Source organism: Mchenga conophoros, linkage group LG7 (assembly GCF_057382185.1).
Source record: "Mchenga conophoros isolate Kocher_MC1m ecotype Shallow Benthic linkage group LG7, M_conophoros_male_GT1.1, whole genome shotgun sequence".
In the NCBI taxonomy this organism is placed as follows: Eukaryota; Metazoa; Chordata; class Actinopteri; order Cichliformes; family Cichlidae; genus Mchenga; species Mchenga conophoros.
This window is the reverse complement of record NC_140532.1, coordinates 58,583,044-58,605,092: the sequence shown is the minus strand read 5'-3', so window position 1 is coordinate 58,605,092 and position 22,049 is coordinate 58,583,044. Positions and strand designations below refer to the sequence as shown.

The 22,049-nt window shown below is 40.6% G+C and overlaps 1 protein-coding gene across 2 annotated transcripts; it reads left to right on the top strand.

Moving 5' to 3' along the window:
- The first annotated feature begins 1,099 nt into the window (after positions 1–1,099).
- ash2l (ash2 like, histone lysine methyltransferase complex subunit) lies at positions 1,100–20,582 on the top strand. 2 transcript variants are annotated; one of them, XM_085280466.1, is made up of 17 exons: positions 1,100–1,206; positions 2,180–2,237; positions 2,319–2,464; positions 2,560–2,648; positions 2,754–2,848; positions 3,592–3,687; positions 4,630–4,725; positions 4,817–4,892; positions 6,562–6,579; positions 11,156–11,255; positions 12,939–13,156; positions 13,922–14,089; positions 17,733–17,926; positions 19,446–19,538; positions 19,632–19,730; positions 19,818–19,877; positions 19,963–20,582. In XM_085280466.1, exons 1-17 carry the CDS (start codon positions 1,148–1,150, stop codon positions 20,068–20,070), a joined length of 1,773 nt encoding a protein of 590 aa, XP_085136592.1. In that variant the 5' UTR covers positions 1,100–1,147; the 3' UTR covers positions 20,071–20,582. The 2 variants fall into 2 exon arrangements, with proteins under 2 accessions (XP_085136592.1, XP_085136593.1); XM_085280467.1 differs by lacking the exon at positions 6,562–6,579.
- The last annotated feature ends 1,467 nt before the right edge of the window (positions 20,583–22,049 follow it).

Sequence of the window (22,049 nt, the reverse complement as noted above, 5' to 3'; positions counted from 1 at the left end):
CACCCTAGGTAATGTCATCTTTGTTGCCAGTCGATTGGGAATAAGCCAATTCCGAATTTTTGGTTAATTTTGCTGAGAAAAACAAGTCTGTGAGCACAAGGAACACTCAAAATCCAAAGAAACATATGTGTGGATGCTTTGCTGGTGACATTGTGAAGGGACACTGAACCAGTATAGCTACCACAGCATCCTGCATTGACATGCCATCCCATCCAGTTTGCGTTTAGTTGAACCAGTTTGACCAAGAAGGAGAGTAATGCTGTGCTAGATGGCCTGGCCTCCACAATCAACTGATCTAAACCCAATTAAGATGGTTTGGGATGAGATGGACCACAGAGTAAAGGCAAAAGGGCCAACAAGGGCTGAGCATCTCTGGGAACTCCTTCAAGTATCTACCTCATGCAGCTCATTGAGAGAATGCCAGGTGTGGGCAGTAATCAAGCAATCTATTTTGAAGAATCTAAAATGTAAAACATGCTTTGAGTTATTTCAAACGTTTTTCTTTACTATATAATTCCATATGCATTCATTCATAGTGTTGATGCCTTCAGTGAGAATCTGCAATGTAAATACTCATGAAAGTAAAGAAAAACAATGAGGTGTGTCCAAACTTTTGACTGGTAGTAAATTTCATTTAAGACGTAAAGACTATTTTTAAACTTGTTGAATTAGATCAGATACCCACAATTAGAAAACTAAAATATTTCAACTCCTCCTAACATGGATTTTACAATTTACATTTTAAAATTTTAAATGAAAATTTTCCAATTAATGATTTTATTAGGCTGAGACTTGAAGTTGATTCAAATGGTTGTACTGTTATAGTGAAAGTAAAAAAAATAAAAATAAATAGAGAGAATATAATCACGATTCGACTGTTTCTAATGAATAGAGAACAACAAAACAAACAAAAACAAAAAAAACCAATTTTAACCTAACATGATTGTTTATGCTGCCCTTTAAATGTACAGCTGGATGTAATTTGTGCTTTTGATTGAGAATGGTTTGCCTTTGTTTGTTTGTTTTTTGGTAATTTTGTGTATACAAGTTGAGTACAACTTCACAAATTTGAATTCCTGTGGCGCTGATTCACTAACCGGAAGCTGTCATCTTCTCGCGATGTTTTTTGTTGTTATTGATTCGAAACATGGCGTCCGAGGTAGAGGCGGGCATTGCTACTGCAGCCGAACCTGAGTCCGGAGAAGGGTATGTGCGCCTGATGCAACAGTTTTATTGTATAGAATTTTTAGGTCATATTGCGGATTATATGTGTACATATAACCCGCATTAATTAGCATTAACGTTCTGTTTTTATCAGAAACAATGTTAGCAAACTGGCTAAACTTGCTAACTAGCGTTAGCTTTTCTTAAACTTACAGCTTAAACGCTAATGTTAGAGTTTAAGCTGGATTTATGGTCCCGCAAATGTGTCCATCCGCGTACACGTTTCCCAACATCTGCATCTGCAGGTCCATAATTTCCACTGTAGTACAAGCGTGTACAACACCGGAATAGAGCTTACCGGGGACCATTAAACCGTGCCAAAACCCAAATATCAAAAATTATAGTACGAGTAGCACAGAGTGTGGTTGCAGTGACACTTTTTTTTTTATTGTTTTATGCATTCGATTTCTATTCAGGTTTAACTTCGCTTTTCTCCGTCGCTAGCTAACGGACCAACAACAACACATGCGAGAGTGTCTCATAGACCGGTTGTAAGACATTGCACACCGCCTCCATCTGACAGCATAGCTCAATACTCAGCGGCCATAAATTCTGCTTAAATTCCTGACCTACCGAAAAGCGTACGCAGACGGACACATAAAGCCAGTTTGAAAGAGAAAGCAGCTTTACACCAACAGACCCTACACTGCGTGGTCTGCTGACAAACGCGTAAAATCTGGAAATTATAACTGAAGACCTTTATGTGGAAAATAGCAATTTTCTTTAGCAGTATGCTTTTGATTAAAATAAAAACTAACAAAGGGTAAACAAGTGAGCATGTACTAGCTGAAATAAGATCCCTTCATGGATGGGTAAACTTTGGTTTTCCTTTAAAAAAAAAAAATAGACATTTATATTATAAAGTTAATAGAAATGTTGTTATTGCAGTTCTCTTATGGCTGCTTTTGCATGTATAATAATTGTTGGATCATCTGATTTGTCCATTGATGTTCAGGGAAACTGCATTTGGAGTGCTACCGACCATGGAGACTGAGTCATCTAATGGCAAAGAGGTAATGGTACTGAGTTATATAACTGCTAAGGCTTTGTTTTGTAAATTCTTGCTTTTAATTATCTGAGTTTGATTATTTCAGGAGGCAGCTGGTGAAGGCTCAGAGGCTGCTGACGCTCTCACTGGATCAGGAGATGAGGAAAGTGGCAGGCAGCTGGGAGAGGTGGAGCTGCAATGTGCTTTGTGCATGAAGTGGTTCACCGCTGACACATTTGGCATCGGCACAGAGTAAAGCTATTATTCGGTAGCTGGTCAGTACAATATCAGCAGCTGTGTAACGGTCCTGACAGCTTTCATGCTCCAGTCTTTCTCCTCCTCTACAGGACCTGTCTGCCCTTTATGACCAATTATGTGTTTCACTGCAACGTGTGCCATCACAGTGGTAACACATATTTTCTCAGGAAACAAGCAAGTATGTGTGCCATGTGCTTTAACCAGCTAATAACCTTTCTGAAGCTTTAAGATCATAACTTACTCTGTGTTTTGAATGACTGACAAAGCGCTTTTGGTTTCTCAGACCTGAAAGAGATGTGTCTCACAGCTCTTGCTAACCTGACATGGAGATCCAGAACACAAGAGGAGCATCCAAAGACCATGTTCTCTAAAGACAAGGTGCGTGTAACTGTTTTTGGCTTTTCCAATGATATTACACTTATAGGATAGCCATTAGTCTTATAAGTAGGTGTATCAAACTGTTGCCTTCCTATCCCAGACATAGTAGATGTTCATGGAACAGTTTTAAATTCTGAGTAATGCTAATCTTTACTTAAATTACTGTTGTTGAGTTCGTTTCCTGACGCGCACTGAGTATATGAAAACTGAGGGTCAGGCAGTAAAGCAGGTCATCTATCACCTAAAAGAGCCATCTCCAGCTCCTTCAATATTCCTAAGGGTTAAAGGATAGACTATAGAACTGTATTAAAGTGGGTGTGAATGGGTGAATGAGGTTTGTGTTATACAAATTCCAGTCCAGTTAATTTCCTAAATCATAATGGGAAATGAGTACAAACATGTATAAACACACACTGGTGGATGGTCATCTCAGAGGAGCCATGGGAGGTCAGACGGTAGTGTACCTTTTGTACCAGTTTTAAGCTGGGAAACATGTGGCCAGTTACATCAGAAGGGGAGCTGAATGTAAAATCCTTTACAAATAAATTAAGTGACTAAATTAAGTGGGAGGCAGATGATCCGCTGTGGTGACAACCTGTTAAAAGGGAGCAGGGGGAAGAATTCAAGCTTATGGACATTTATGTGAAAGAATTATTGTTTACCTTTTTTTAACTTGTTGAAGCCCTCCTAAATTGTAGGATTAATTAATTTTCAATTTTCCTTTTTATTTTCTTTTGTTACAGGATATCATCCCATTTATTGACAAGTACTGGGAGTGCATGACAACTCGACAAAGACCCGGGAAGCTCACCTGGCCAAACAATATAGTGAAGACGATGGTACAGTGACTGCTACAGTCCATTACACAGAAAATATAGGCAGTTATGCTTTAAATTCTCTTTTTTTATTAAAAAACAAAACAAAAGACAAACATGTCCATGTGAAGACAGCACAGTTAGGAAAAGAATCAGAATACTTTAATAATCCGTAAGGGAGTGATGTGGGTTACAGTTGCTTCAAGACAATAACAGTAACAGACTAAATTAATTAAATAGTACAATAAAGTTTAAAAATGTAAGAAATATCACTTAAATATACAAATAGCTCAATTTAAATATTAAGAATATTACAGAGGTGAAATATATATGATTGACATTTACCTTTAACCTGTTAAACTTTGTCATTTGTTATTTTACTGTAGAGCATGTGCAAAAGGGTGTAACTGTTGCAGTGTGCACTGTACATTAGATGGAGGAGTTGTACAGAGAGAGAGCCACATGGAAGGAATGATTTTCTGTGTCATTCAGTGGTGCATTTTGATAATCTCACTGTCTTACTGAACATGCTCCTGTGACTGGCCAGCCTCTCTGGCACCAACCTAAGGAAGTCCAGCTCCATCCCCACAACATTAATGGCCTTGTGGATGACCTTATTGAGTCTGTTGGCATCTGCGACCCTCAACCTGCTGCCCCAGCATGCAACGTCATAGAGGATGGCACTGGTCACAACAGACTCGAAAAAGTCCTGAGCATTGTCCACCAGATGTTGAAAGACCTCAGCCGCCTCAGAAAATAGTGTAGAGTGCAGTGATGTTTTTAACCCAGTCCAGTTTATTATCTATGTGTACTCTGAGGTATTTATAGAAATGTTGTTTAACCATTCTTGTAACTATCCACCCTGCTGCACTGCTATATCATGACCAGGTATCCTCATATAAATAAATATGTAATGATTATTGAAATGTTGTAGTATTAGTATTGAGTAGAACTTTTATTTTCCAGTGCAAAGAGCGCGATGTTTTCCTGGTGAAGGAACACCCTGATCCAGGCAGTAAAGACCCTGAAGAGGAGTACCCTAAATTTGGCCTTTTGGACCAGGTATTTTATTCTGTTATTTGTTGCACACTGGAGGGGCATTTGTTGCATTTTTTAAAAAATACAGTATGTAAAATATGTATTTCTTGTGTAGGACCTGGGAAACATTGGACCCTCATATGACACACAGAAACAGACTACTGGTACTCCCATGGCTGGTGGGCTCAATGGTAAGGGTGCAAAACAATATTCCAAACTGTAATAATGATAAGCACAGATTAGTCCTGTTATATAACATTGTGTGTTAAAGAAAAAGAGGCTAAAATATTTGCAGGTGGTTTCACACCCACAGTTTGATTCGTTTTTGGTTCACTTGACATTATTATAAAATAAACAGACATTTTGGATAGATTTAACAGCTGTCATCCTGCATGCAGCAACAACTCTCACAGTTGCACATGTAAAGATAACATTTCGGAGATGTCACAGCAGATGATGGTGCACTTTATCGACATTGACATGTTTATCATCATTAACAAGAAACTTATTGCAGGCATTATAATCTGGCTCTGGCTCAGCCAGCATATAATGTTTATAACTCTGTAGCAATCAGAATTATTGTCTGAATGCCATGAGAAATGCCCAACAGATTTCCTTTTCCAAGTGGATCATTATGGCTGAAGAGGTTCAGTGTTTTTAGTGCGTATGTCCAACAGGGTTGGATGTATATTTATATCCATATATAAGTCACACTCAAGAGAAAAGAACATAATCAGGAGTACTCACGAATCAGAAGGAAAAGATATGATCACACAGGTGGTCCATTAATGTTGTGAAGGAGGTCATGCTGAACATTGAAGTGTCAGAGGAGGATGTTAGGAATGGGGTGAGATGGAGGCAGGTGATTTGCTATGGCAACCTCTCAAGGGAGCAGCTGAAAGAGAAGATATATTCATTAAATTGTTAAGAGGTCACTGTTATACTAACTGGGCAAAATGTGCAGAAGCATATAATAGCAACTTTTCTTTTGCTAAAAAATTGAAGCTTTTGCTCAGTTATTCCACTGTTTGTGGATTCATTTATTGGTTAGGTGTAATGTTTTCAGGTTTGGGGCTAGAGATTTTTTTTTTTTTTTTTTTGAGCAAGTTAACCACCTTATCTTGATTGACTGTCATCCCTCTTGGTCACATCAGTGACAAAAAAGCCTAGCTTTTGAAATGACTTCTTGCTTTCCCGTGCTCTCTCCTTGGTCATACAAGCACTGAGGTCTCAGTGAAGGAGAGTGATGTACAGTGCGTTAGAGCAAGCTTGTGTTGATTAAAACTTTCTCTGCTGCAGTCACTCTAACATAAATGGTTTTTATTTTGATTGGGCTTTTTTTCACCATAGAACTGGATAAAATTTCCTTGGATACATGCCAAGGCCCTCCTTTTCAGGCAGAGTTGGTTAGGTTTCATTTGCACCAGAGTTTGACAGCTTTCACAAACTGCTGGCATCTATCATAGTAAACCCTTGATTACAATTTCCATGTCCTCCAGGGTTTGCTAGGGTCCAAGTGATATAAATTTTGCCATCAGATGGTGAGTGTGAGGGCAGGGCAGACCTTGATGTGCCTGCCTATTGATTTTTGTTTGTCTTCTCCCCCCTTTTGCTACCTGACTTGTCCACAGAGAAGTGAACATCAATCTGAGTGTAACAGGAATGACTACTTGGCCATTGTGTCTCTACCTTTCCATGTCCACAACAGAGTATAATCAAGGCGTAAGAGTGTGACTAAACTGAACCAAATGGGTTGGGTGTGAAATCAGCCTTACATGAATAATGAGCTGTAAACTCCCCAAACTCAATCAAATGGTGTGATATGTGATTCCCATAGTGATTCTGTGCATTATGTTCCAGGTGGATCTTCTTTCTCAGGTGAATATGTGGTGTGTTGGCATCTGGAGTAATTAGTGTGGGGTTTGTGTGTGTGTGTGTGTGTGTCATAACTTCTCTGGATAGAAGTTGGCCCAAATGTTCCAATCAGACTTTCCTGTGTAGCACAAACCAACCCAAACTGATCCCCAAAAAGCATCTTCAGGGCAACTTCATCCATATCCAGTTGTAACCTCCCTGTTTGCTCTCTGTATCTGTTTGGTCTCCCACCCACCTTCTAAAAAGCTTTTACCCTCATTTGTGAATCTTTCTTGTCTCTGGCTTGCTGCTAATGAGCTCTGAAATCCTTCAAAATCTCCCGACTGTAATGGCACTCTGCCCTTCCAAAGTGCAATGGCTGCAAGAATAGATTTTCATTTTTGATTTGCTATTGGCTTTTACCCAATGCTTATTAGCCTCATCCTCTTCAATTGCCTCCATCTCAAGTTTTGTGTCACAGGTCTGGAGCCATAAAATTACTTTAAAAAGATAAGCTCGACGGCAAAGGGGAAAAAAAAAACTCAAAATGACAGGTTTTAGACATTTCTAGAAACAATCTATACAAAAATATCCTACAGTAGTGTGAAAAATTTATTATTTTCTCGCATTTTATTTACCGAACAATTGTGTTCAATAAATAAAATGGAAATTGTGAAAATAATGTCTAGATTAGAATCTTTAATGTTTGTAGTTTGTGATGATCAAATATTTTAACATCACAATGAATTTTAAAAATTAGTTGTTGTTGGCATTAAGCTGTACTTGCAATGGGATGTTTATAATATGCATTTATTACTTCAGCTCACACCTACATTCAGTGGTTAAACCTGTAGTTCACAAATAGCCTTTTTCCATTAGTACCTACTTGGTTTGGCTTGACATGGCTCAACTCGGTTTGTAGGGTTTCCAATATAAATGGTACCAGGTATTTTCTTTAGTACCACCTCTGCTGGGGTTCCAAGCAATCTGAGGCAAAAATCTGACGTCAACATACTTCGTGCCAATGATGAAAGTGTCTCTCCTTCGTGAAAATCAACACCAATTTTGAAACCCAGCAATGAGGGGGCAAAAAAATAAGAACACTGTGGTCCCAGAATCTGACAAAAAGCCATACACTGAGCAGCAGGTATACCGTTGACTCAGCGTCCTCCTTTGTTGTGGGGTTTGTGTTGCATGCAAATGAGTCACGGGACCTTCGACTATGTTGCTATAATGACCCCATGTACATTTGGTGGTATTCAGTTGTAATGAAAATGACCAAAACTGCAGATATGTGATTAGGTACTAGTGGAAAAGACCTATAATTTGGTTAAAAGTAAAGTCAGGTAAAGTAAAAGATGTCCAGATGTATATTGAACAACTGAGTAGCACGTTAGAATTGGAGACAAAAATTTGACTTAAAAATTAGAAAAATAAGAACTGAGTTATGTGCAGCTACTGAGAAGCCATCACTTGGATCACTAAACTTATTGATAAGTGGGCATGTTTGGTTAGTTCTTGTTTACCTTAGAGCACTTAATTCTGACTTTCTATTTGTGTTTGGAGGAATGAGTTGAATCAAATGAGTAGGTCTTGTTCCATTTAATTTACATTTTGCCAGACAGATGTGGCAAGGGCACATCAAAGAGGCATTAGAGGCTCATAGTATTTGGAAAATGCCACATAACTCATGGACTAATTCCTGCCTTTTTGTGTCTGCTGTCCTTCCTGTGTACTCCAGATGCTGAATAAGCTGCTTTCTCCATTTGTGTGTGTATGCTTAGTGGTGGTTTTGGCAATATTATTATAAAAAAAAAAGAAAGAAAGAAACAATAGTTGTATATCAAATAGTAATATTGAGCAGCAAACATTTGTCTTTAAAGTCATTTACACATATTTATTGCAACTTGTTTTCAATGGCTGTCTGTCCACAAATTCACTGCTGCTTTATCTGTACTCTGGCCTTTGGGTTCAGTTACACCAACAGCACTTGAGCTAAGTCAGTCATAACTTACTGTAACTTCTTGTGTAGCCCCGGTTCTCAAAGCAGCACATGTTAGATGTTTCACTTGGAGATGCACATTGCTGGGTATTCTTCAGAAGCATGATACCAGTCCTGATCTGCTGATGATCACAACAACTGTTGGGCTGAACCACTCACCCTTAAATAGCTTGCTCTATTGCACAGTCTGGACAAACGTGAGGAGGGAGGACCAGCATGTTGTGGCACAGATGCCCTTTAAACAGGGCTCAGGATGCTGCTAGACAACAAGTAAAGTGAGCTTGCAGACCCACTGGCACCTGCAGCCCCTGACTTGTATAAACACTGATAAGCCAACCCAGTAAATGAAAAGCTGAAGAACTTTGCCGAAAACTCTTTTTCCTGCACAAAAAAAGCATTCGAAATGCAAACAGGGCACATATTATTCTTTAGACAAAACCAAAGGAGACATGGAGAGATAAAAGGCACATATGAACCAATCACGTTAGGAAATGAATGCTCTCCCCTTGCAGAGGCCCAAATCACTGCTAAGTCTCCAGAGGCCATCTGGGGGCCCCTTTAAAATGTTTTCATTTTAAAGGGGCCCCCAGAAAAGGACATGCAGGATGGTTGGCCAGCTGTTTTATCCCCAAACCCTACATGACAAATAGTAATAGCAGCCCAGTAAACTTTAAATGTGCTTGTCAATCAGGTCTTAAAAGAATGACAAAAAACTACTCAAACCAGACATGGAAAGGGAATGTGACACCAATCCTCATTCTCTGTTTACAATTTTAAAGAGATCTGGTGGATCCCAAAGCATTTTAAATGGTGTTAAACCCTGTGGAAGGCCATCGGCTCTTGCACTTTTCAGCTTGTGCAACCAGTGTGAATGCAGTTCCCCCTAACATTTGAACATTTACTGATTACCCTTCCTGTAAACTGCCCCAGCTGGACAAGCTTGATTCCACAGTGACTGCTCTCTGAGACTTCACGGTGCCCACTGGGACTCCTTGCGTCAGAAAAGCTGGATGTCACCAATGGCATAATGCTATTGTGCATTCTACTGTTACAATTACTCTTTTCTGCTGTGCACTGGGCTAGGTCTGAGATATGACACCCAGCACTTAAAACTCCCTCCTCTATACCCAGCTGAATCAGACTACTAGGGTACCTGATGCTATAAGCCCCAGTAACAAATGCATAATCTGAAGGTACCCATTTGTGCAGGTGGTAAAGAATGAGGCACGCTCTGAATGCCTTCACTTTAGTAAAGGAAATTGAGTGTCTTTTAAACTGTCTACTTCCCATTACCCCAAACCTGTTGCCAAAGATGGCTGCCCCTCCCTGAGCCTGGTTCCTCCGAAGGGTTTTTCCTCTTAAAAAGAAGTTTCTCCTTCTCACTGACACCAAGTGCTTGCTCAAAGGGGTTCATTCGATTCTTGGGATTTTCTCTTTATTGTTGTAGGGTCTTTACCTTACAATATAAAGTGAGGCAGTTGTTGTTATGATTTGGTCATATATAAATGGAATATAATTTAATTGAGTTCACGGATAACCCAGAAAAGTTATGTTGTTGACAACTTTTTCTGTGTTTATAGAAATGCTCAGGTAGGTCACTGTGTAGCACTGTGTACTTGTAACAGGCGCCTCAGATACCTGCTGTCAGGGTAAAATTATGTGTCCTACAGATGTAAACCAGTTTCCCTGGTGCGTTAGACATCTCAGAGATACATGAGTGACCATCCCAAATTTGTATGTTGTGAGTAAACTGTTCAGACCCTGCAGAACAGGGCAAATGCTGCCCTATGTTCACCAAATTTTTATAATCACCTTGATCTTTTCCCACACATGCCTTCTGTGACACTGATACCTCTTCCAGCAGCTGGGAATAACTGGTTTGCTGGTATTCTCTGTTACCACAGCAAGCCAAGTAATATTCAACCTGTAATGTAGCACATTTGCAGACGTTCTGCATATCTGTCCTAGCAGTGGGGGAGTTTGGTGCGCTGTCCTCTTTACCTCAAGGGGGAATGAAAATTTTATGCGTCATCCTCCTAGTTGGATATGAGGAGCTGTGAGGTGTTCTCATAGTGATCCTCATAATCTCCAGTACCTCATTCAGTGGTGCCACAGTGGCAAGGTCCATTTGTGGTTAAACTTCCACAACTCCTTGTCATCACTGTCAGTCAACATGTCAGCCCAGAGTCGACTGTTCCCTCAGGACTGCAGGAGGGCACTGTCATTTCTGCAGATTTCTGCACCAAACTAGTGAAAGAAAAGACCAACCTAGTAGTTAAGGTCAGGTTCAGTAAATACCAGTTGGTGTAATCAGACCTGAAGACTAGTGCCTGCAGTACTGCAAGTCTTTATATGTCCACCACACCTAGGTAGAGCTAAGCTAATGGAAAGCTAATTTAAGACGCCGGCCCTGCAATAAATTCTCCTTTCATGAATATTGGTTGAGATTGATGAGAGGGGAGAAAAGCTGACATAAGGAAAATTTCTTGCAGGACTGTGTGAGAAATTGGCATCTAAGTGTATATTGCCTTTGCTACTGTCTGGCTGTTTGTGTGCCTGTGTGGGTTCATTTGAATAATCTATCTTATGTTCTTGAAGGTGCTTTGGCCCCTGGCCCAGGAAAAGGAAGAGGTGCCAAACGTAAACAACAGCAGCAACAAGAGGGGACGGCTGCAGGAGCAGCTAAGAGAACTAGGAGGTACTAACGGTCCTGTATTATGATATTGCACTGTTGTATGTTCTGTCTGTTATGTATCATGTATAACAACTGGGAGGCTTGTGTTTATTATATACTCAGTTATCACTATAACATCAGCAAAGTTTATTTAAATGTGATGAATCAACTAATGTCAAATACATATTGCATAGCTAAGTTATAGCTTTCTGGCTATATGCCTGCATGATGGCCATTACTGTTTAAAACAAATATAAAATATGCATCTTTGCTTACATTATATGATTTGGTGATGGCTAAAATCCATTTAGTTGGTGAGGTAATTTGGCAAACTGGCACTTAGCATTTCCATTCTGGTTGAAGAATTCCTCAAAGTGACAGGCATAATGTCCAGGGGAAATACTTTGGGACAAAGTCAACATAGGCTTTTTTTCTTCTTTTTCCCCCTGATACACAGGCAATAGGTGAGCATTGATCAACCAGCTTAGTTTATGTTTGCAGTTAAAGGCAACCAAGGGAGTTTGATTTCGGAGTCTATTTAAGTTTTAAGGTTTAGGTAAGTCTATTCGGACACTGGGCCTCATTTATTAAAATTTCCGAGGAAATGTTCTTACTGTGTGCAAAAAAGTGGATTCCACACAAAATTACTGTTGAAATGATTAACTGCACATACTTGGTGCAGTTAATCATACATCTATTTTGTTCTCACCACATGCATATCATAGTAAATCAGAATCATTCAGAACCAACAGCCTTGTGCACTCTCCATACAATTTGCATGTTGCCCTGCCTCCATTTCACAATATAAGTACATACTTTTGAGTGATGTTGTTGTAAGAGAAGCCTGTACCTCTAAGGCAAAATATAAGCAAAAAAATCTGTCCCAGAAAATTGAATGGTAGTTTTGCAGGTCCACGTAGACAGCCGGAAGAAACTGCTTTCCAAAGTGTAAGTGACAGTCATTTAAAAATAATAATAATAAAAAGCAACACTTGGGCTGAAAACAGTACATGAGTGCTTACGGACTTTGTGATGGATGGCGATATCATCACCCTGACTGCAGGGAATATACTTTCTTCTCACATGTTCATCACTCTTACTCTTGTCTGGATTATTACCTAGTCAGCAGCTCACTGTTGAGACACTGTTTCAGACACTTAGATACACCCAATAGCTGTCAGCGATCATGCTCCTGTGTCTTTAATACTAGTAATTAAGAAGGTCATTCTGCCAAGTAAAAACTGGAGATTTAATAAATCATTGCTTAAAGACGAAAGAGAAAGAAGAAAAGAGAAAACAAGTATTCAAGAATTGGAGGAAACCAATAAATCCTTTTCATTTCATTCATTTGGTTGATTCTCAATATGATAAACTTCTCAGATTAGCTGGCAGGAGGTCTTATCATCTTTTTGAAGATGCCCACTACTTTTGAGGAGACCACTCTGCAGGCAGGAGGATCTGCCAGAGGTGGAGGGGCTGGATGGGCCTGGACCCCCCTGTCCTTGTTGGATTTTGGGGAATTTATTAAAAAAAAAAAAACATAGCTTGTGGGCATTTTAGTTATGGATATATAACAAATATATAGTTATATAGATGTCATAGTTATCCCTATGCATTTTTCTAATGCAAATCTATTTTGTTCCTCATGCAACTTTAACACGTGCATGCTACCATTAAATTACAACTGGTCATTCTATCTCTTTGCAGTGACCCTCTGTTCTCTGCTCAGCGGCTGCCTCCTCATGGTTACCCACTGGAGCACCCATTTAATAAAGATGGCTACCGTTATGTCCTAGCAGAACCAGACCCGCATGCTCCAGACCCAGAGAAGCTCGAGTTGGACTGTTGGGCAGGCAAACCCATACCTGGTGATCTGTACAGAGCCTGTCTGTATGAGAGAGTGCTGCTGGCCTTACATGACAGAGGTATGGGTTTCAAGGACGTTCTGTTTTCTTCATATGAACAATACTGCGCACAAGGCTTGAGCCACCCTTGAGTTCATTGTATTTTGTTTGAGGCAGTTTATTGAAACACGGACAACGAAAATGTAAATTCATTATATGAGGCAGAGTGTAGAATGTCAAGAAGTTTGAAAGTCGATATATATCTTTTTCCTTCAAAACAGCCTGAACTCTCTTTGGCAGCTTTTTTTGTTATTCATTTTCGCAGTCCTCGGGAGTAGTTTATCAGGCATCTGATGCAAAATTGTTACCTACAGTGAAATTGGACCCCTTCCAACCAAACATGCTGTTGAAACCACAAACATCATATTGGAAAGACAATGTGATGTTTGTGCTAAAGGAATAAGGATCACAATATCTTTAGGGGCAAAAAGTGCCTAAAGATATAACTGAAAATTGGTCCTTTGCTAAGTTTTCTGTTATGCTTGGGCACAACACTGAATCATCCCTCAACTTAGAAACTAATGAATGTTTGAATCATTCATAGGTGAGTTGCTTAACAAATTTTCCTCTGAAAATTTTCTAGTACAAAGACTGAAACTGAATCCAAAAGTAGTTAATATCTTGATGTTCAGAAAGTACAACTGTTGCTCAAAACCACTTTTAAAAAACAAATTACAAAAAAGTCCGGTTCCTTGAACACAAAATGGAGTGAGGTTATAGGTGACTCAAGACTTTTCATGGCACTTTACTTTATGCTGTGTATGAATAAGTATGTTTATGTTGCAGCGCCTCAGTTGAAGATCTCTGATGACCGCCTGACAGTGACTGGGGAGAAGGGTTATTCAATGGTCCGAGCTTCCCATGGCGTTCGGAAAGGCGCCTGGTACTTTGAGGTGTCTGTTGATGACATGCCTCCAGAGACCGCAGCCAGACTTGGCTGGTCTCAACCACTTGGTCAGTAGTGCTTTGTACTCATACAAATATGATTACATTTACATCTACAATATAGTTTGTGTACAGAGTAGGGCTGGGCCATATTATACCGTTCACGGTAATACCGGTATAATGTTAGGCAACGATAGGAAAATGAAATATCGCGATAGAATGGGAGTAAAACGCGCATGCGCAGTGCCTTTGTTTTCATACGCACATGGCCGATTGTTGAGTGAAACAGATGAACCAGAATTGGCTTGTAAAAATGGTGCAACTTCAGTGATGTGGAACTGGTTTGGTGTTTGTCCGTCAGATACACGACAAAGCACATTTTTTTGCAGAACATGCAAGCGGGCTGTCGTTATTGTCATATTTGTCGGACTAAGATGCTGGGAGTAATCTGGGTCCTAAACTCCGTATGCTTCAGGTCAAACGAACACTGCAGCATCACCAAGAGTTAACTGTCTAAATTCTTTCATCTTTAATAAAACGATCAGCATTGCTGCTTTACCAGGTGTAACTATGAAGTTTAACTTCCAGGCATCCATGAAAACAAAATGTATTACATTTAACGGAGTTAGAAGTTAGCAGGAAGTTAGCGGAAGTTAGCGCGCTAGTTTCGCTAGTTACCTAAGCATGATATTGCATGTTCTGACTGAGAGTTTTCTGAAAAAAATCAAACGTACAGCTCTGCTATCACTTCCAACATAAATGAAGACAGGAAACTAAACAGCAGTGACGTTTGTAGGGTTACTGAAGTTGGGCTAGCTGGTATATAATTATATGCTACGTGCTCGCTAGCGACACAGCTATGTTAGCATAACATAAACAGTGAAGCTGGAGGACGAACACTTAACACTTTTCCACTTATAAAAGTTAACGTGAAGGTTCCTCATGGTTAGAGACAAATGCAATCGCATGGCAGGATGCTGTAAACGGACCAAACTTCAGTCAGGAGAACAACTGAGATAATCCATCCACAATACGAGGTTAGTCATTAATATACTGCAACAACATGGGAATAGAGCAGCTGCCAGAGAATTCAACATTAATGAATCAATGGTACAGAAGTGGAGGAAGCAAGAAGAATGAGTTTAATAAAGTTTGATTTATCTGACTGCTTTGTTTCGCTTAATGTGCCTTATAATCCCGTGCACCTTATGGTCCGAAAAATACGTACTGCACGCTGCAGTTTAATGTTGGAAAGCACCTCTTTTTAACTTCAGTGGATATTATACATGGTTATGCTCAGGATATGTCAGCACATTTCTACTGGAAATGCCTTTTGGTTAAACTTTCAGCAAGGAATTTGCATTTGCACTGTTAAATTTTTATAAAGCTTTAATGTACATAAAAACCAGCTTCTTGTTTAAGTGAAAATAAATGGAAGGTTGTCTTTTTGCGCTAGTAAGGTTGTGGAGTTGTATTTTGTCTCGCATCAATTATATCGTCAGTTATATCGTTATCGCAAATTTTCAAATATATATCGTGATAAATATTTTTGGCCATATCGCCCTGCTCTACTACAGAGTAGAAAGACATATACAATGGCATTAAAATAATATATAATTATAAAGTCTCATCAATTGACTGTAGATTAGATTAATAAGAGTTTACAAGGTTATCATAGTTCAGTAAAGCTAAACTAAAAATACAAACTTGGGTGTGGAAAGATATTTTTCTTAACTTGTAAAAGAATAAAAACAAATTTAAAGAAAATTATATAGTGTATCTGAAAAATTAACTAAAAGAAATGTATATTTTGTGCATTGAGGCAGGAATGTCATCACTGTGGGTCAATATCATTTAAGTGTATTGTGATAACCAGAGCCTTCATTCTGATTTAAAAACTAAAACTATAGAAACAATTGTTGTTACAAAAACTAACAAATTGAAAATCAAATTTTAATACAGAAAAAAATGAAATGATGGAAAGAAAAAATAATGGCTTATATTAGACCTTTAGATTTCCCTTAGTGATGACATTTTGTCACAGTAGTAATCTTGCTCAAAAGGACCACAGATTCAGGTTTGGGTCGGTCAGGTGTGTGCTCGGCTGAAGAGCAAGTGGGACACTCCGTTCATTAGACTTATAGCTGAACTGCCAAATCAGGCTCAGGCTGTTTAAAGTGAGGCTAGGGTGACGTCTAATGATGGTTTGCAGGGTGCCAGGAAGATTTTATGGTGTTTAAGGCCCTGGGGTCTTGTCCTCTGTGCATGGTGATGTCTGGGTCTTCTGTACTCTTGAGGACCCATGCAGGGCTCAGATCTCCTGGATCTCTGGCTTCTCACTCTTATCATGATTGTTATGTAATAAATATATTAATGTGAATAGTATTTATTTATTTTTTTTATTTATTTATGTTTAAGGAAAAGAAATTGAGTAGCAGGAGAGATTTGTAGAGCTACCCTTGACAAAGCAAATGTGTTTGGCACATCAGAATTCAGTTTGCCTTTGGGCTCTCAAAGCTGTGCTCCTGAGATAGTAATTATATTGGGGCTACCTGCTGTTACTGCCGATCTAATGGTAAATGGCCTGTATTTGTATAGCGCTTTTACTACAGAGCTATTTTCAGTTTTTGGACAATAAAGATTAGTTGTATATACATTAACATGTTCAAAATGCACAACATGTACATTTAATGTTGGCTTTGGCTCAGGAGGCAGAGTAGGTCACAAGACTGGCAGGGATATTAAGATACTAACCCCAAATTGCTCTCCATTGTTTCCATCGGCGTGTGACTGTTGGATAGAAAGCACTTAAGCATAGAAAAAAAGTGGTCAGTTGATCATTAGCACCTGTTTTTGTTTTTATGTGCATTAAAGTTATATAAAAATGTGTACATAAAATCGTTTCCAGGTCAGTAAACACACCCAGAATTCATACATAAAGCACACGGGATTATAAGGGGCACTGTCGATTTTCAGAAAAATCAAAGGATTAATTTTAAGTGTGCCGTATTTTCCAAAAAACACGGTAATAACGACGGCCCGCTAGCATGCTCTACCAAAAATAGTACTTTGTTGTGTATCTGACGGACGAAAGCTAAACCAGTTCCACACTGAAGTTGCAACATTTTTACAAACCAATTCTGGTTCATCCGTTTCATTCAACGATCCGCTTTCGTCCGCCATGCTTTTTCTGCCATGTGCCTATGAAAACAAAGGCACTGCACATGCAAGTTTTACCCATATTCTATCACGATATTTCATTTTCTTATCGTTGCCCAACATTATACCAGTATTACCATGAACTGTATGATATGACCCAGCCCTAGTGTATACTGCGTCTTATGTAGTGACTTCGGGGACAGCCTTCAGCCACCTCTGTGGCTCCTAACTAGATGGGAGGCTAAGAAATTCACAAACCTCAAAATTTTTCTTTAATGAGTATCTGCCATTATTATGTATTGATATATACATCAGAACAGGTCCTCTTTTTCCTTTCAGCTTTAAGGTTTGTTTGTCCTTACTCATTTTTCAGTTAATATGTATTCCCTTCAATTTAAATAATAAATTGTGTTGTCACTCTTTACCAGAGTGGATAGTGGATATCATTCTTTGGCATAATCTGGCAGCCCTAATATAGAGTTAGATACTCAGCTGCTTTGACAAAATGTTAATACCACAATATCTAACATGTTGGATCTTATTTATAACTTAGGTAACCTGCAGGCGCCTCTGGGTTATGACAAGTTCAGCTACTCTTGGCGCAGTAAGAAAGGGACGCGGTTTCACCAGTCAATAGGAAAACATTATTCCTCAGGCTACAGTCAGGGAGACACACTGGGCTTCTTCATAGAGCTGCCTGAAGACACAGAGACAGCGAAGGCTCTGCCTGATACATACAAGGACAAGGTAACCGCAGCTACATCAGCTGCACTTCTGATTTCTTCTTGTGTTCAGCATTGCATTTCTGTCACATGCAGTTGTATCAAAATGGTCCCAAGAGCTTGGCTGTGTTTCATTTGTCCACCTCCCATGTTACTTATACAAGAGAGATAAATGCCAATCAGATTTATACCACTGGATACCACTGCCAGTATTTTTTAAAGGAACAGCAACTGTTGGAATGATAGATGTGTTCCTCTGAGCCAGAATTTGTGTTGTAGAAATAACACAAATTAACAGTATTATTACTAGGCTGGAGTAAATAAAAATAAATAAAATAATATAAATATATATTTGTGGTGGGGCGTGGTTTGCGGTGCCGTGCGGACGCACCTGCACGGCATCCGCAATCACGCCTGCCGTGTTAAAACACGGGGACTCAGGGGTGGGTGTGGTGTGACGTGAATTAAATAAAGTTGGCTCTGAACGTTGCTCCGGGGTCCCGCCGTGCCTTATTCACGCCACATTGGTGCCGAAACCCAGGAGGCGGCACGGCGGGTCCGTATCGGAGCCAGGGAATGGAGGAGCTGGCCCGGAGGGTGGCCGAAATGGCGGCCGCCCAGCGGGAGCAGGCGGCAGAGGTGCGTCGCCAGCAGGAAGAGCTGCAGGACCGGTCCGAGCGCCACCTGGAAAGGATTGGGGAGCTGGTGGCGCTGCTCTGGGCCTGGGCGCCACCCCTACAAGTGTGTCCCGAGGACAGTGAAGCGGTGGAGGAGCCGTGTGGGGCACCTCGGCAGCCGGAGGTGGTGGACGAGTCACGCGGGGGTCCGAGCCTGCCGGAGGAGGAGGAGCCGCTCCAATCGGAGGCGGAGGACGAGGCGGGCGAGGGTCTACACCTGCCGGAGGAAGAGGAGTCGCTCCACCCAGAGGTGGACGAGGCGCAGTGCGGGGAGCCGCTCCAAACGGGAGTGGCGGAGGCGGTGGCGGAGCAGCTGTGCGAGGAGACGGAGGTCCCTGTTCCAGGGCAGCCTGCGCAGCCAGAGTTGGAGGCAGAGGAGCGGGACAGCCCCGCTAAGCCGGGGGTCGGCGGGCTGGCTAGTCCAGCCTCGCTGCCACCAGTCGATTCTGCGCGCCTGACGTCTGCCCAGCTGCCTGGGTACAGGAGCTCACGGCCATGCCTGTGGGGCCGTGTCCGCTTGCTACGCGGCCGACCTCCGGGCCAACTTCGCCGTTGCCGCTGGATGCGCGGGCGGCCACCAGAATGGACGCTTCCCCGTCGCTTGGGCTGGGGCGCCGATGTTTTGGGCCGAGTCTCGCCCCAGTTCGCGGGGGGGGGGAGTAGGTTCGGCCAGATTGCTCCCCGGCCTCAATCGGGCGATGGGGGTATGTGGTGGGGCGTGGTTTGCGGTGCCGTGCGGACGCACCTGCACGGCATCCGCAATCACGCCCGCCGTGTTAAAACACGGGGACTCAGGGGTTGGTGTGGGTGTGGTGTTTTCATGTCTTTCTTGGACTAGTTGGATCTAAAACCAGTTTCTCTTTTCAGGCACTAATTAAGTTTAAGAGTTACCTGTACTTTGAGGAGAAGGACTATGTGGACAAAGCAGAGAAAAGCCTCAAGCCAATGAGTCCCAGCAGGGTTAGAACATTTTTTCAAAATTAATTCCAGTGGAGAAAACCTACTGTCATTTTCCACTACCTACCTCTTATTGGCCCGGCTCTTGTTTTTCAGATGATTTTCTACAAAAATGGAGTGAACCAAGGTGTTGCCTTTGAAAACCTGTTTGAGGGCATCTACTTCCCTGCCATCTCACTATACAAGAGCTGCACAGTGAGTACACATGCACATTTGATGATTTATTTGATTTTAAGGTTGGAAAGGGGTTTGTTTTTTTTAAGTATACCCTTACCTCTTCAGGTTTCTGTCAATTTTGGACCCCACTTCAAATACCCTCCAAAGGATGTTAAGTACCAGCCGGTGAGAGCTTCATACCTTTTAAGATTCCCAACTTTCTCCAAATGATCTTGAAACTTCCTCTGAGTCATTGTTTGATTACTTTCAGATGAGTGACATGGGCTGGGGAGCTGTGATCGAACACACTCTGGCTGACATGCTGTACCATGTGGAGACTGATGTGGATGGACGACGTAGTCCTCCATGGGAGGGATGAAAACATTGAACTGACTATACACACACCCCTGAGTCAAAAACGTTGTTCAACCTTTAGATAGCCAAAATGAAAACACTTCATGCCTGCAGTAAACTGTAGGTCAAATAAGCAGCATTTCAGCTCTTGCAATATTAAAATATCGTCAGCAGTATGGGCTGAATGAATTCTTCCTAGACATAAAACATTTAAAATGACACCGAACTGTGGGCTGCATATCATTGTTACCATAGGGCGAAGTTCCATATCAGGCTTTTCTGAATTAGTTTACTTATGGTGCTCCGGTTTCAAATGTGTATAATTTAAAGTTGTTATGCTTTAGAAAGGTTTTAGTTCAACACATTTTTGGCACCATGAAGTTGTGTGTGTTGTTGCAGCCAAACAGAGCCAATTCACCATTTCACTTATTGTCTAAATGAAAGTCTTTGTTATTGTCTCTTTTGGGTGAATTTTATTTGTTTGTGTTTTTTTTACACTGGGTTAAATTTAATTAAAAAATCCCACATCCAAGTTGATCTGATTAATTAAATCTGTTTTTTGTTGAATGGTCTTTTTGGTTCACCTAGCCTTTTTCTAAGGAGCTGCTTTACTGGTGAACTTTGAAATTATTTGTATCTATGATGTAGAAAGACTAATTTATACACAGTTTCTCTCCTATACTGTGTCTGAATGAGCTGTAATGAACACCATCATTCACCCACTACCAAGGAAAATGTTCAATACCACTGGGAAGATCTTGAAAAAGGTATTTTTCCCAAATTAGAAGTCAGATTTAAGATTTAATTTATAGCTTTTATAAAGTTTTACAAAAAAAAAATATTGCATTACAGAGAGTGAAGGTGAAATATATTTTAGAACCTATTAACACACAGGGTACAAAAAGCCAGTATAATACCTATCATCTGAACAATTTATTTATTGTAAAAGAAGAGCTTTGTGGAAAAGTTACAAATGTACTTTATCAAAAGTCACTGCCTGCATTTTAAAACTGGCCACATCAAAATAAACATTTTAAAAATTATTGTAAAAGCAAAAAAAGTTAAAGTTGTCCACAGTCGCCTGCAGCCTCTTTCTCATTCACTGGCCACACTGCTCTGTTTCAGTGTGCAGCTTTCACCACCTCTACTCTTCAGGCCTAAAACCCATTTGATTTTGCTGCGCTCCCACAGATGTCATTCATTCTTTGCTCAGATTGGTTCTCCAAGCTCTGGGTGCTGCTCAGTTTAGCTACAGTTCCCCTGCTGCTTCATGCAACCAGTAACTCGCCTGGTTGTGTGTCCATAATCCGTTGCCAAACTAGTTTAAGCTGAGCATAGTTGTCTAAGCTAACCAAACACTTAGTGCTGCCTGTAGCTAATTGTGCGATTTGGAGGAAAAAAACATCAAGAGAGAGCAAAGTGGCAGCTAGTAAACTTCCACAATGATAGCCCTAGTATTTGGCTTTGATGCGGACGGCTGCAGTTCGTCCCGCTCCCACTGTAGAGTAGAACAGAATAGAGTAGGCGTCCATGTGAAGCGAGGCCTGTTGTGGAAGCGAGGCCTGGTTAGCAAGCAAGCGTTTCTGGTGCTACCTAGTTAGTTGGCCTTTCTATTTTGGAGCCTTTATTGTTTCTGTTATATCTTCCCCTCTTCTTAGCAGAGATAAGGCATGCCCTTAAAGGTGCTCAAATTGTGCTGAACATGACATCTAATTAAATATCTCTTTTAAGCTCCAAGATTTTTCTAAAGGCATCCAAATAGATGCTTAGACTCTATTAAAAGTTGGATGGCTGACAATTTTCCCCAACCTAAATCTTCATTTGTGTCCCTGAAAGATACCTGAGATAACACTAGGTCCCCCTTGCCTCTTTACTTCTACCAGGAACCTTGCTTAACTGCTGACTTGGCTTTGAGTTTTTATGTTTATGTCAAATATCTGGTTCAAGCTTGCTTTTTTAATTGAAAAATTATTACAAGTTAATGTCTTGATGCATGCTCCATCC

What these genes read in the sequence shown, in the direction of transcription:
- ash2l (XM_085280466.1), top strand. Translation starts at nt 1,148, where the DNA reads ATGGCGTCCGAGGTAGAGGCGGGCATTGCTACTGCAGCCGAACCTGAG. An exon ending in GCTGGCCTTACATGACAGAG is followed by an intron (nt 13,157 to 13,921) that starts GTATGGGTTTCA and finishes TTTATGTTGCAG; the next exon opens with CGCCTCAGTTGAAGATCTCT. An exon ending in CACTATACAAGAGCTGCACA is followed by an intron (nt 19,731 to 19,817) that starts GTGAGTACACAT and finishes TTACCTCTTCAG; the next exon opens with GTTTCTGTCAATTTTGGACC.